The following is a 12,500-nucleotide window of genomic DNA, read 5'->3' as shown; positions in this document are numbered from 1 at the left end:
CAAGAGAGTCTTTAGCACAACAGACCTAACTGAAGCACAGTGGAAGCAGTGTGAAGACCAGATGAAGGTGAGACTCTGTTTAGTTGGTACTGTTTTGATCCTGCTCCTTCTGTTTTTTGCTATTCCTACAAGAATAACAATTTAGTCCCTAGCTTTAAGGTGTTCCATTTGTTGTATCGACCTAATTTGTTCTTGTTCCATCTCTTGTGAATGATTGTTTTTTCTTTACAACTGAAATAGAAGTCTGAATATCTTATACAATGTCTTCATATTTATAATGTTGATATTTTCTTACTCCTCTAGATGAATGTAGTGTTCCAGTTGTTGCAAGCAAAGAAAAAAGAAAGTGAGAGATTGGCTAGACAGGGAAAAGTCAAGTATGAATATGATTCTGATGAAGATACTGAAGGTGGGACATGGGAACATAAGAGGTATGTTTTAGATTTTTTCTCTCATTCTCTTAACAGCAGAAATGTGTTTAAAGTATCCTGTTCATAGATCTTCCAAAGCTGTGAGACAATGTGGGATGTAAGTTTGATATTCAGTCTAGAAAAGGTTGTTTTTTTTGCTTCTACAGACGTCTTCAGGAAATGCAAGAGACTCAAGCCAAGGCTGCAGAGCTAACGACCATGGCCGAGGGAAAACATCACATAGGTGATTTCTTACCCCCGGATGAGTTAGCCCGATTCATGGAGAAGGTATGCTGAAAGGGATTCAAAGTCAAGTTACACCCTGACAAACTAAACATAGTCTCACTCCCTCTATCAATCTATCAATATAACTATCTCCCCCTTCTCACTCATCTCTCTCTCTCTCTCCTCTCTCTCTTCCCTCTGTATTCCCTCTCTTCTCTCTCTCTTCCCTCTTTTCTCTCTCTCTTTCTTCCTTCCTTCCTTCCTTCCCCCCCTCCCTCACTCCCTCATATTTATATATTTATTTTATATATATGTATATATGTATAAAAAGTATGTGCATTTTTGTGTATAGTGATATGTAACAAATACATATGAATTTATGGATAATTTTCCTTTTTTTCCAGTATCGTGCAATTAAAGAAGGTCGGGATCCTGACTTATCAGACTACCAGCAACACAAGTTGACAGAGGACAATGTTGGGTACCGGATGTTGAAGAGCATGGGCTGGACTGAAGGCATGGGTCTTGGCGCCGAAGGAAAGGGCATCACCACTCCAGTGAATCAGTGAGTCGTTGGTCGAGTGTCTTGCTTCCTTATATTAGATATTGTGTGGCAGATACAGAAGTTATTTACCAACCTAAATATTTTTCCTATATTATTGACCTTGGAAATATTGCTTATTGCATTTTGCTTTTCAGAAATGGGCGATCTGAGAGTCAAGGATTGGGTGTAGAGAGACCAGACAATTTAAACGAGGATGACGACGAATACGATGCATATCGTAAACGCATGATGTTAGCATATCGATTCCGGCCAAATCCTTTGGTAAGTACAAAAGATTATTTTTATCCCTTGACTGAACTCTTGTTTTTCATTAGTAACATTTACAATTATTTGGAAGAGTAATAACAAGTTTAAAATGTTATACATATTTAACGTAATTTTACCTTATCAACACTGTTCTTTTTTAATTACAAGATTATATTTTACTGACTGACTTTTCATCTTTATTCACTCCATAATCAACTTTCAAAGTACGCTATTTTATTACTGGAATTTCTTTTTACCTGGTTAAGTGAAGATGTTTCTGGTAATCCCAGTATTAATATTTTAATGAATGAGAAGTTTTTGATAATAACTAAAAAGCCCAGTAACCTTTCAAGCACAAAAAGAAAAAGATTTAATGATTGTAAAATTATAATGACCATTATACTAGTCAGTGAGAACAAGTTAAAACCTTGCTATTGGTAATAGATATAATGAATCGAGTATGGATTGATATATTCTTATGTATCTGATTTCAGAATAATCCCCGTCGTGCATATTACTGATGTCAGCAGGTTCTAGTTTACGGTACCATGAAAATTATAATTTCCGATGGCAACTGCGGGCATTTAATGATGATTGTTGGTTTAAGTGTTAATGTATCCAGTGTGATGTTACTGATAAGAGCAACATTATGACCATGTCAATAGTTAGCACAGTCTGTTAGCATATTTTTGGATTTATGCAATAGTTATGGTTTGAAAAGGATTTCTCAGCTTAAAACAAGCTTTTAACATGTGGAAGGCAATCTGTGGGATGTATGTGCTAACAATTCCTCATGATATATAATAACTACTTTGCTATTTCTGGACAGAAAATTTAGCTCTGTAAACTGTGCATGATTTTATTATGACCAGCAAAAGTCATCCTATAATTTTATTCTGATTTTTTTCTTTTTTCTTTTTTTACATATTAATGCTCAAACCTTGATGTCTGACATTATATATATAGGAATTTTAGTGTTTACAGATATGTATGAATTATAAAACAGTGTGGATGAGTTTTGTCTTTTTGTTTGTTTTTTTCCCCCCCTTTATTTATTTTATGCAAGTTTATTTCTGCAATATAAATGCTGTCCTGCAAAGGCACACCCATGTTTTACGAGGAGGTACATGGACAAGACATTTTTATTGTTTTATTTCTTTATTGATTACTATCACTTATGCTGTGATTGCTACTATTACTGGGTTGTTGTTTTTTTAATTTGGTGATATTGGTATTTTGCTTAGTTACTTAGTTAACGGGAACGAAAAAGACGTGTTATCAGCAATGAAAAGGGAGCATATACCGTTAAGGGAAAATTATACCGTCACAAGGGAAAGCTAACAACTGCAGACTGAATATTAGCATTTGGTAGACTGAAACCGCATCCACATGATAAATATGTTCTTTTCAATGCAGCCCACTGGTAGGTCATGATGCTTCATTTTATTTTGTGATATGATCCACTAGTGGGTCGGAATTAGAAATTCATAACTTTTTTTTTATGCTTTTTCAATTTTATGTGGCTTAGATGATGGTTTATGGATGTTCAAGTATTTAGTCAAGACAGATATGATTATGTAATTAATTTTATATAAAAACAATGAAAGCTAATGCACTATAGAGACCATCATTATTTTTTAAGAAGTTGTCGAAAGTATACGTATTTATGATAGAAATAACTGTTTTCTTTTTAAAACTTTTATCTATATAGACAATTCCATGAACATATCAATGTGTTCCAAATATTCTGAAAAACAGTGAATACAGCTCATTTATACTTACCCTTGCCTCGTAAACCACCCTGCTAGATAATTTTCATACGTTTTTCCTTATTTTTTGTAAATAGAAAACCTTGCATGTAGCTAGAATTTAATGGTTTTTCATGACCCTCTAAATAGAATCACTCACTGTATGATCTCTGATGGGTCTTATCATAGACATATTTTGTTCTCTAAAATGCAGCTCAACCCACCAGTGTACACATGTTTTATGTATTCAAAAGACTCTTCAAAACATCTAACATCCAAGTACCTCTTCAAATATCAGCTAAGGAATGTTTCTTTCCTTTCGCATGAGGGGGGGGGAGTGAGTCAGTATCATTGCCAATGACACGGAACATGCTAAGTAGCACTCACCAGGCTTTGTTGGGAATTTTGCTGTGTGGACGTTTATTAAATATTAATAAACTAATAAACTAATCAAAGCCAGACTAGAGTGAAAAGAGATGTGTGTTCTGATAACCATGGTCTACAACAAAAAGGATCTCTGTTCTAGACCAGTGGACAGTAGAATAAACATATTTGCTTAGTTTGGTCAAAACTCAAATAATAGAAAACAATAACTCCTAATATCCATATATATCATTGTATGTCTGGCAGCAACATCACACAACAAATTCTGGTGAATTATCTCAGGTTCCAGTACAAGCTCTATGCTGGTTTGTCCACACATGCTAAAAGCCTGTTAACCTAATGCTAACAGGAAAATGCATTCACTTTAGTATTTTATTAAATGTCTCTCCAAATAGATGGCTCTGCCAGTGTTTTGCCAAAAAGGAATCAGTTAGTGACCTCACCTGTCTTTAGTTAGTGGGAAAAAATTTATTTTTTTTCTAATGCTATCAATATTGATAATGTTATTTTTATCATAAACCTTATAATTACAATATTGTTAATGGCATTACTAACAGCAGTATTAAATACTAGAAAATGTTATGGAAAATCAAGGAAAAAGGGTAAACAGGTGAGACAGGTACTTTTTGTAATTGGCTCATTATGTACCTAGTATAGGTGGAGCCATCTACATGTAAAAACAATTACTAAATTAAACACACAGTGGGCATGGCATTTACGCACATGTCATCCCCGGTGGCATGTGGTTAAGAGACAACCTACTTCTTGTGCTTGGGGATGCTTCATTTATTATGATGGGGTTTTAGACTCCCCTGACTCACTCCATCGATATAAGCCTTTAGCACTTTGCTTCTCATGGAGAACCGTGTATATGTAGCGTAAAGTACTTTTTTTTATAATATATTTCTAGAAAAAGTACACATTTCAGGCCAGCAGAAATAGTAGATGAATGTTTTTTTTTTACACCATACAAACATTTGTAAATGCATAGACAAAGTTTTGAAGAACATTTTTACATAGTATCTCAATTTTCCAGAAAACAGTATCAGATCCAGATAAAAAAGAAAGTTAACAAGATTGTACAAAAAAATATTTGTCAATCTATGAAATGTCTCGTCTCGTAGGTATATACAGTATCAAGAGGGTGAAAAAGTTTATAGATCGTATTTACTTCAGGATTCAAATGCCATGGTGTCTAGGTGGCTGCAAATTAGTATTAAACTAAAATATAAACCATTCACAAGTATGTGCACTGTCTACTGGGGTTATTGTTTTGGTAACTTTATCATATAAGTGGCTTCACAAACACTTGAGTAACATAGAAATTAAATACTATGTCTACCTCATTTCACCTATTTATGCCAATCTGTAAAATTTAGGGATAAAAGTTATTTCAGTAGTTTTACTGATCATGAATAAATGTTAAGGTGGGCCCAAGTTTAGTGACACATTACCTCGACCTATAGATAACCACCTCACAGTGTGCAGGAACAGTCCTTATTACTTTTGGCATCAGAGGGCCTCAAATGCTGCAACACTAGATCAGCACTTGAATGCCTTAATCTCAGTAACCCCCAATCTCTTGCTCATTGTTGTGGGGGGGCCAGGGACTGGGGCCAGAAGTAGAGGATTACCCCTACTTTGAACCTCAGCCCTTGCCTCAACTAATTTTGCTCATCTTTCCTACTACTTCATTCCTTTACCTTCTGATTTTCATCCCCTTCTTCTGTCCACATCCTAAAGTGTGAGAGCCTTACTGAAAGGACGAAAAGCTAGCTTTGTGTCAGTCACGAATGGCCTTCGTGCTCCATTTGCTCTTCTCTCTTTTACCCTTTTTACTACCATACCCAGCTACAGCACTCTGTAACCTTTACCATCAAACACATTTTGTCCTAGTTAACTCATTTTACCCTTTCTGCCACAATATTTTACCATAGTGCTGTATGACCTTTCCTTGCCAAAGAGATTCATGCCTAAGCTTCACCATATCATCATGTTATGCCGCTAATAACCTTGCATGTTGATGTGGCAGAAAATGTTCAGTAGTTAAACAAATTACCCCCAACGAGTCATCAAACCATTATTATAAAAGCTTTTATTGTTATCAATATTATGAATATTATCTTAACAATAGTAATAATAGTAAAGGTAAAAACATCTCCAAGAGAATTCAAGATATGGGGGATAATTAGATGATGTCAGGTTGGCTTAGCAACTCCTTCATGACTGATTGTTTGTTTATTTGTAAACAAAATTAGTAAAACAAGACCACAGTGGGCAGTCCATAAGTACTAACACTCCCAGCATCAGCTTCTAAGTAATGAAACAGAAAAACTACGTAGTATATTGTAAAGAGTCATCTCTGTTTTTTCTTTCTTTCTGTCATTTTCTTTTCTTTTTTTGAGACAAGAACACTACTTACTGTGGAAATTGTGGGTGGTGGTGTGAGGCTGAATTGTTTTGAGTGTGTTTGTCTTTGAATCTGTGGGTTGAGTGTGAGTGCATTTTATATGTAAAGAAAGTCACAACAAGGAATGAGCTTTAATATAGGCCATTAGGCATAGTCATAAACTCCTCTATAAGCCAACTGGAGTGTTTAACACTTGAGTGTTGTTAAGGAAAGTAAAAAAAAAAAAGTTTTACTTGTTCAGAAGTGTCCTTTTAACTGTCCACAATCATACTTCCACATAGATTTATGATATTATAATGACAGTATAGAAGACTTGCTGTTGTTGGAGAAACTGCCTGACTCATAATGTCAGCATCCACTTTCTGCACTAAAGTTTAATGATTATTACCTAAGAATGCTTACAAGCCATACTTTTAAAAGTTTAATATATAAAATCTATACTTTTCAAAAATTATACAGCCTACGGCAACTTCTTGTTGCTTGTATTAAATCCCATCCTTCCATGTTAAAGGTGTATGGCCAGAATATTTAGCATTCATAGAAATCACCCCACCTCAAGCCAGCGACTTCTCAGAAGATTTTGTAGTTTCCACGTCTGGGAATACCAAATTCACAATTTTGCAATTAACATGAGTGCAAGTATTCAGCCATTAAAATGTTGCTTAAAGTATCACAGAATTTTATATTCAATGTGGTGTTAACCAAAACGTTTTGTAAAACAAAATATCTAGTTTTATTAAGTTCTTAAGGTAACTTAGTGTACAGCCAACAATGATACCTTAAATGAAAACATCAATGTCATCAATGGTTAAGTTGATGATAACCCAAAGTTTTGTGAAAGTTATGCAGGGTCTGAAATTTTGTAGTTTCTGCCATTGTTAATGTCTTAAATTCCAATATTTTATTAATGAAAATCTGTCAAAAGTTGGAAATGTAAATTTGCGAACAGTAAATGTTCAAAAGTGAATTAGATCTCAAAGTGTACAAATAGAGAACTATTTTCAAACAATTTTGCCAGTGTACAACCTTCTGCATTTTCGATAGAGCAAGGGGTGCCTTTATTTTGTTATTAAGCCCAGGGTAATAATCATAATATATATTTGTTTTCTTTTTTTCTTCTTTTTAAGGAAATATCCTAGGTATGTGTATAAGTATACCCTCTCTTCTGTTTTATGGTAAGCAAGTAAAATATTGCTGCAAATGTAACTTTGTTCAAGTTTATGGAGTACTTAATTGATTCTGGAGAAATATTATAGACCATGGCCTAGGATATTGATAAACAAGATAAATTGTTTATATGAAAAAAAATGTGTGAATCTGTTATTAAGATACACACTTTCACTGCTTTCCAGATGTTTATTTGTGCAAATAAGTTTCCAATCAAATATTTTATATTGCTTTTTTTCTTTCTTTCTTTTCTCTTCTGTAGAAAATGGATATAGTTGCAGTATGCTACAGTCATTAAAGAAATAGGTTTCAGCCTAAATCTTGTTACTAAGTTCAACATGTTCCACAGCGACAGACTGGAGAAGTGCACTTACCTTGCTGTGTTGTAAAATTCTATGACTTCAGAGTTCCAGAAATAAATATTTCTGCATTTTATGGTTTTTGTTTATCCATCTGTAGAGATTCTGAGACACTATTATGAGTATGTTTTCCATCTACAGGTCTAGAAACAAGTTTTATTGTAGTGTGTATGTGTTCAAGTCTACCGTTTTATTTATTACCTGAAATCAAGAGAGCCTAGATGTCATATCTATAACTGATATCTTGTTACAGCACTACCTCCCCCCCCTCCAATCCCATGCCCGTTGTTGCCGGGAGAAGAGTGGGGGCTTGGGAGATGACGACGGGGCCCCAATGCTAGGGATCACCCCAGTTGGACTCAGACCTTGACTCAACTAATTCTGCAGTCTTTTCTTCTTCCCCTTTCTGTTTCTTTCTTTTCTCCAACTCCTACTGTCCATATCCTAAGGTGTGAGAGCCGTGTTGAAAGGATGAAGTCATATATATATGACTTTGTGCCATTCGTGAACAGCCTGGGAAGCCATGGGCACGGTATTCCTGTATTTAAGTTATTTAGCCCCTACTGCTCAAGGGGACCCTGAGGGAAGGACTATTTTTCTTTCATCAACATACTCTATTCTTATCATGGCCAATAATGAGGGTTTTGCACCTTTAGTAGAGGCATTAAGGCTTAGCCCTATATCAACTAGCCCCACAGATTTCAATTCCCACGATTCCCCAAGCCGATGCTCTCCTTCAACCATGACTCTGAACACTGCTACTACTACCTCCTAATCAATAACTATCATCTCAGCCTGGTCCAGGTCATCCACTCAGGGCATTACTCATCCTCCAGCAAGCAGTGTTCCTCTCTCGATAGTCATCTGCTTCATCTCCCCCACCCTCACGTTTTTTTTTCATCTACTACCCCCTCCTCCTTTGTTGCTACTTTGCAGCCTTACTCCCCACCTCTCTGAAGTGCTACCTCTCTCAAGACTACTCTTCCATTCGTCCTCATCCTTCTGCTATGCAGTCCCCACTTCTACAAACATTTTGAATACTTATTAGACCAGCCAAGTGGGATAGATTTTTTGTTATCCTCTCTTTTACAAAACACTCGTTTACAAGTAATGTCTCCAAAAGTAAGTAGAAAAGTTTCCTTCTACAGCTGCCCTGTCTCGTCACAGTTACATCCAGATCTCAAGATAAAGCTTTATCAACCCTGACTGACCACTGGAAAATCCATTCATGTCCAGCTTTATCCCTCCCTCAATACTTGTAACCCCCTCCCTTCCCCATTATCCCTTCCACTTCCCCCTGGAGACACATGAGACTCCATCCCTGGATTCTCTCCCCCCTGACTTTCTCCTGAAATTCTGATCTAATCAACCTTAAATACCCTCTATTTTTGCTAATTCCTACCTTACTCTGGACATCCTTGTAGAAACCCACATTTCTTTTGACAATCAACTGAGCTGACACCGACGGGGGCACATAACTGCATCCACCCTTCGCTTCCATCCATGGGGGTCCCACATGGCGAGTCGCCAGGCAGGCCCTTGGCCCATCTGAAATTCTTTACATGTATATATATTCTAAATACATTAAAATGCATACATATAATATATTTAGGTGTGTGTGTGTGTGTGTGTGTGTGTGTGTGTGTGTGTGTGTGTGTGTGTGTGTGTGTGTGTGTGTGTGTGTGTGTGTGTGTGTGTGTGTGTGTATTTATGTATACGTACGGTATAATGTAAACACAAATATTCTTCATGTGTTTTTATTCCTCTAAACAGGCCTCAAAACATCTGCAGAGACCACTAGAATCGAGGATCGAATCCTCTTCCAAAAGATTTTACATCTAAAACACAAGAACATGACAGACTCTCTCTCTTTCTCTCTCTCTCTCTGTCTCACTCTCACTCTCTTTCTCTCTCAAATATATCTCAGCTTTATAGATTTTTATCAATATCTGGCGGAACGTAGCGGTCTTGCGAGAGGTGCCGGTCAGGGCAAGGGTCTCTGCGGCGGCCGTGGACGCAGAAGGCCACGATGAAGCTGATGGTGAAGAAGGCGAAGGTCGCTCCCAGCTGGAGGAACAGCACGCAGTCGTCGCACTTTTGTGCCTTCCCCGATTTGTTCTTCGTGTCTGAAATGCACGACTTGGTCACTGCGGTGCGGGTGATCTGGCTATTTCTCTAGCTATTTGTATTCTCTCTCTCTTTCTCATTCTCTCTCTCTCTCTCTCTCTCTCTCTCTCTCTTTATCTCTCTCTTTATCTCTCTCTCTCTCTCTTTATCTCTCTCTCTCTCTCTTTAACTCACTCACTCTCTCTTTATCTCACTCACTCTCTCTTTATCTCACTCACTCTCTCTTTATCTCACTCACTCTCTCTTTATCTCACTCACTCTCTCTTTATCTCACTCACTCTCTCTTTATCTCACTCACTCTCTCTTTATCTCACTCACTCTCTCTTTATCTCACTCACTCTCTCTTTATCTCACTCACTCTCTCTTTATCTCACTCACTCTCTCTTTATCTCACTCACTCTCTCTTTGTCTCACTCACTCTCTCTTTATCTCACTCACTCTCTCTTTATCTCACTCTCACACTCACACTCACACTCACACTCACTCTCACTCTCACACTCACACTCACTCTCACACTCTCACTCTCACACTCACTCTCACATTCACTCTCACATTCACTCTCACTCTCACATTCACTCTCACACTCACTCTCTCTCACTCTCACTCTACAGTATGACCTGAATGGAAGATTCTATTTCTATACCACTTATATCAGAAAAAAATATATATACAAGTATATTTATTAATTTATGCATATATATATATCAGACTAAGTGTTGCCTTTCAGGAAGTCCTTCAGAACAAGATCAATTAAGAGTTGCCTCCTTGACTCACTTTCACCAAGAGGGTCTTTGGCAGGAACAATGATCTTGCCTTTGGTTATCTTTTATGATAAGATTTTTTCATTCATGTGTGTTTGTGTGCACGTGTGCGTGCGTGTGCTTGTACGTGTGCGTGTGAGTGTGTGTGTGTGTGTGTGTGTGTGTGTGTGTGTGTGTGTGTGTGTGTGTGTGTGTGTGTGTGTGTGTGTGTGTGTGTGTGTGTGCGCGCGCGTGTGCGCGCGCGTGTGTGTGTGTGTGCGCTTGTGTGTGTGTGAGTGTGCTTGTGTGTGTGCGTACGTGTGTATGCGTGTGTGCGTGCGTGTGTATGCGTGTGTGCGTGCGTGTGTGTGCGTGCGTTTGTATGCGTGTGTGCGTGCGTGTGTATGCGTGTGTGCGTGCGTGTGTGTGTGTGTGTGCGTGTGCGTGTGCTTGTGCTTGTGCTTGTGCGTGTGCGTGCGTGCGCGTGTGTGCGTGTGCGCGCGAATGGTAAAACATTACCGTGTTGATACTCGGGCAGAAATACGCACAATGCACTGATCTTATTTGTGCATTGTGGTGTTTTCTACCACGCACGCACGCGCGCACACACACACACACACACACACACACACACACACACACACACACACACACTCACTCACTCACTCACTCACTCACTCACTCACTCACTCACTCACTCACTCACTCACTCACACACACACACATAACAATAACAATAACAACATTTGTATGCATATCCTGTATGTCGTGATGCGTGTATACGATATACGGAAGCCGGCAAAAGGGCCCACAGCCTCGACCCGACAACTCACCCCGAACCACCTCCACCTGCACGTGAGCTGGCGACGCGTTCGAGGGCTGGCACGTGTACCTGCCGGCGTCCGCGAAGGTCATGTTGCGGACCCGGAGTTCGCTGGATCGGGTCTCCTCCTCCGTGACGACCTGGGGGGGGGGGGCTGTCAGATACGTGTCATAAAGGAGATTTAGGTGGGCCAATTTGGTGTGTTTGCTGGTCTTGGGGAACGTATGTCGATGGCTGTTATATAGTATTCGTGTTTATAACCGATTTATTTTATTTTATTTTATTTTATTCTTTTATTTTATTTTATTCTTTTATTTTTTCATTCTATTTTACTTTACTCTTTTTTTTATTCTTTTATTTTTTACTTTATTTTATTCTATTATTATTATTTTTTTTTTTACTCATTGAAATTTGATAAAAGGGTGAACCCCACACTCGTTGCACTCTTACCGAAATGGTCATCCTGTTGTACTCGAGAATGGTACTGTTCCTGTACCAGATGATGTACTCGGGGATGTCAGACACCTGCAGCACCATGCACAGCAGGTACAGCGTCCCGCCACGGGGCACCGCCACCTCCGAGGACCCGAAGATCACCGAGTAGGCATCTGCGGAAGCGAATATACGAATATACACACACACACACACACACATATCTATATACCTACATACACATATTTATATACCTGTATATGCAAATATACATACATGCACACAAGCATACAAACACATACATTTATCTTTTTATCGATCGATTTGTTAATTATTCTCTCTCAATAGATAAATATATATACGTATATATTTATATACATATAATTTTATTATATATACATACTTATATACATATAATTTTATTATATATACATACTTATATACATATATGTACATATATACATATATGTATATGTACATATATACATATACATATATGTACGTACATATATACTTATCTTGCTTCATCAAAATATATGTCCATATATTCTCGTGTTCCATGCAACTTGAGTTACTGACTGCAAGCCAAAGGGTGGTCACATAAATGACAGGGCTCTAAGGCCACCCTCCTAATTTTATCAGAGCATAATACAAGCGAGATTGCACCATCTGAAGCCTGAAAATTATCATATAAATCTATTTCTGTAAAAAAAAATATATATATATATACTCCCAAGCGACCCCCAAAATGATTGCTTACGTGAGGTGTATGCCATCTCACGCTGATTCTTCGAACCACTCCTCTACTGCCTTACCTATGACAGACAGCTTGACACGTGCGATCTGCTCGGGCCGAGTTCCAAC

At 37.9% G+C, this 12,500-nt stretch overlaps 2 protein-coding genes across 5 annotated transcripts in view; one reads left to right on the top strand and one right to left on the bottom strand.

Moving 5' to 3' along the window:
• Nucleotides 1–7,588, top strand: part of LOC113822100 (SURP and G-patch domain-containing protein 1) — a 24,171-nt gene extending 16,583 nt beyond the window's left edge. For all 3 annotated transcript variants that reach the window (XM_070131462.1, XM_070131463.1, XM_070131461.1), the window contains exons 6-11: nt 1–67; nt 304–431; nt 578–698; nt 1,040–1,200; nt 1,335–1,461; nt 1,941–7,588. The exon at nt 1–67 is cut by the window's left edge and continues 157 nt beyond it. In XM_070131462.1, coding sequence (XP_069987563.1) covers nt 1–67; nt 304–431; nt 578–698; nt 1,040–1,200; nt 1,335–1,461; nt 1,941–1,967 — 631 coding nt within the window. In that variant the 3' untranslated portion in view covers nt 1,968–7,588. The remainder of the gene's footprint in view (nt 68–303; nt 432–577; nt 699–1,039; nt 1,201–1,334; nt 1,462–1,940) is intronic.
• A 1,667-nt stretch (nt 7,589–9,255) lies between these two features.
• LOC113822132 (fibroblast growth factor receptor 3) overlaps nt 9,256–12,500 on the bottom strand; it is a 14,720-nt gene continuing 11,475 nt past the window's right edge. For both annotated transcript variants that reach the window (XM_070131464.1, XM_070131465.1), the window contains exons 4-7: nt 12,452–12,500; nt 11,655–11,812; nt 11,215–11,344; nt 9,256–9,640 (exon numbers count right to left, since the gene is read on the bottom strand). The exon at nt 12,452–12,500 is cut by the window's right edge and continues 109 nt beyond it. In XM_070131464.1, coding sequence (XP_069987565.1) covers nt 9,444–9,640; nt 11,215–11,344; nt 11,655–11,812; nt 12,452–12,500 — 534 coding nt within the window. In that variant the 3' untranslated portion in view covers nt 9,256–9,443. The remainder of the gene's footprint in view (nt 9,641–11,214; nt 11,345–11,654; nt 11,813–12,451) is intronic.

Source organism: Penaeus vannamei, chromosome 16 (genome assembly GCF_042767895.1).
Source record: "Penaeus vannamei isolate JL-2024 chromosome 16, ASM4276789v1, whole genome shotgun sequence".
NCBI lineage: Eukaryota > Metazoa > Arthropoda > Malacostraca > Decapoda > Penaeidae > Penaeus > Penaeus vannamei.
The sequence above is the reverse complement of the archived record's forward strand: the minus strand, read 5'-3'. Positions and strand labels throughout refer to the sequence as shown.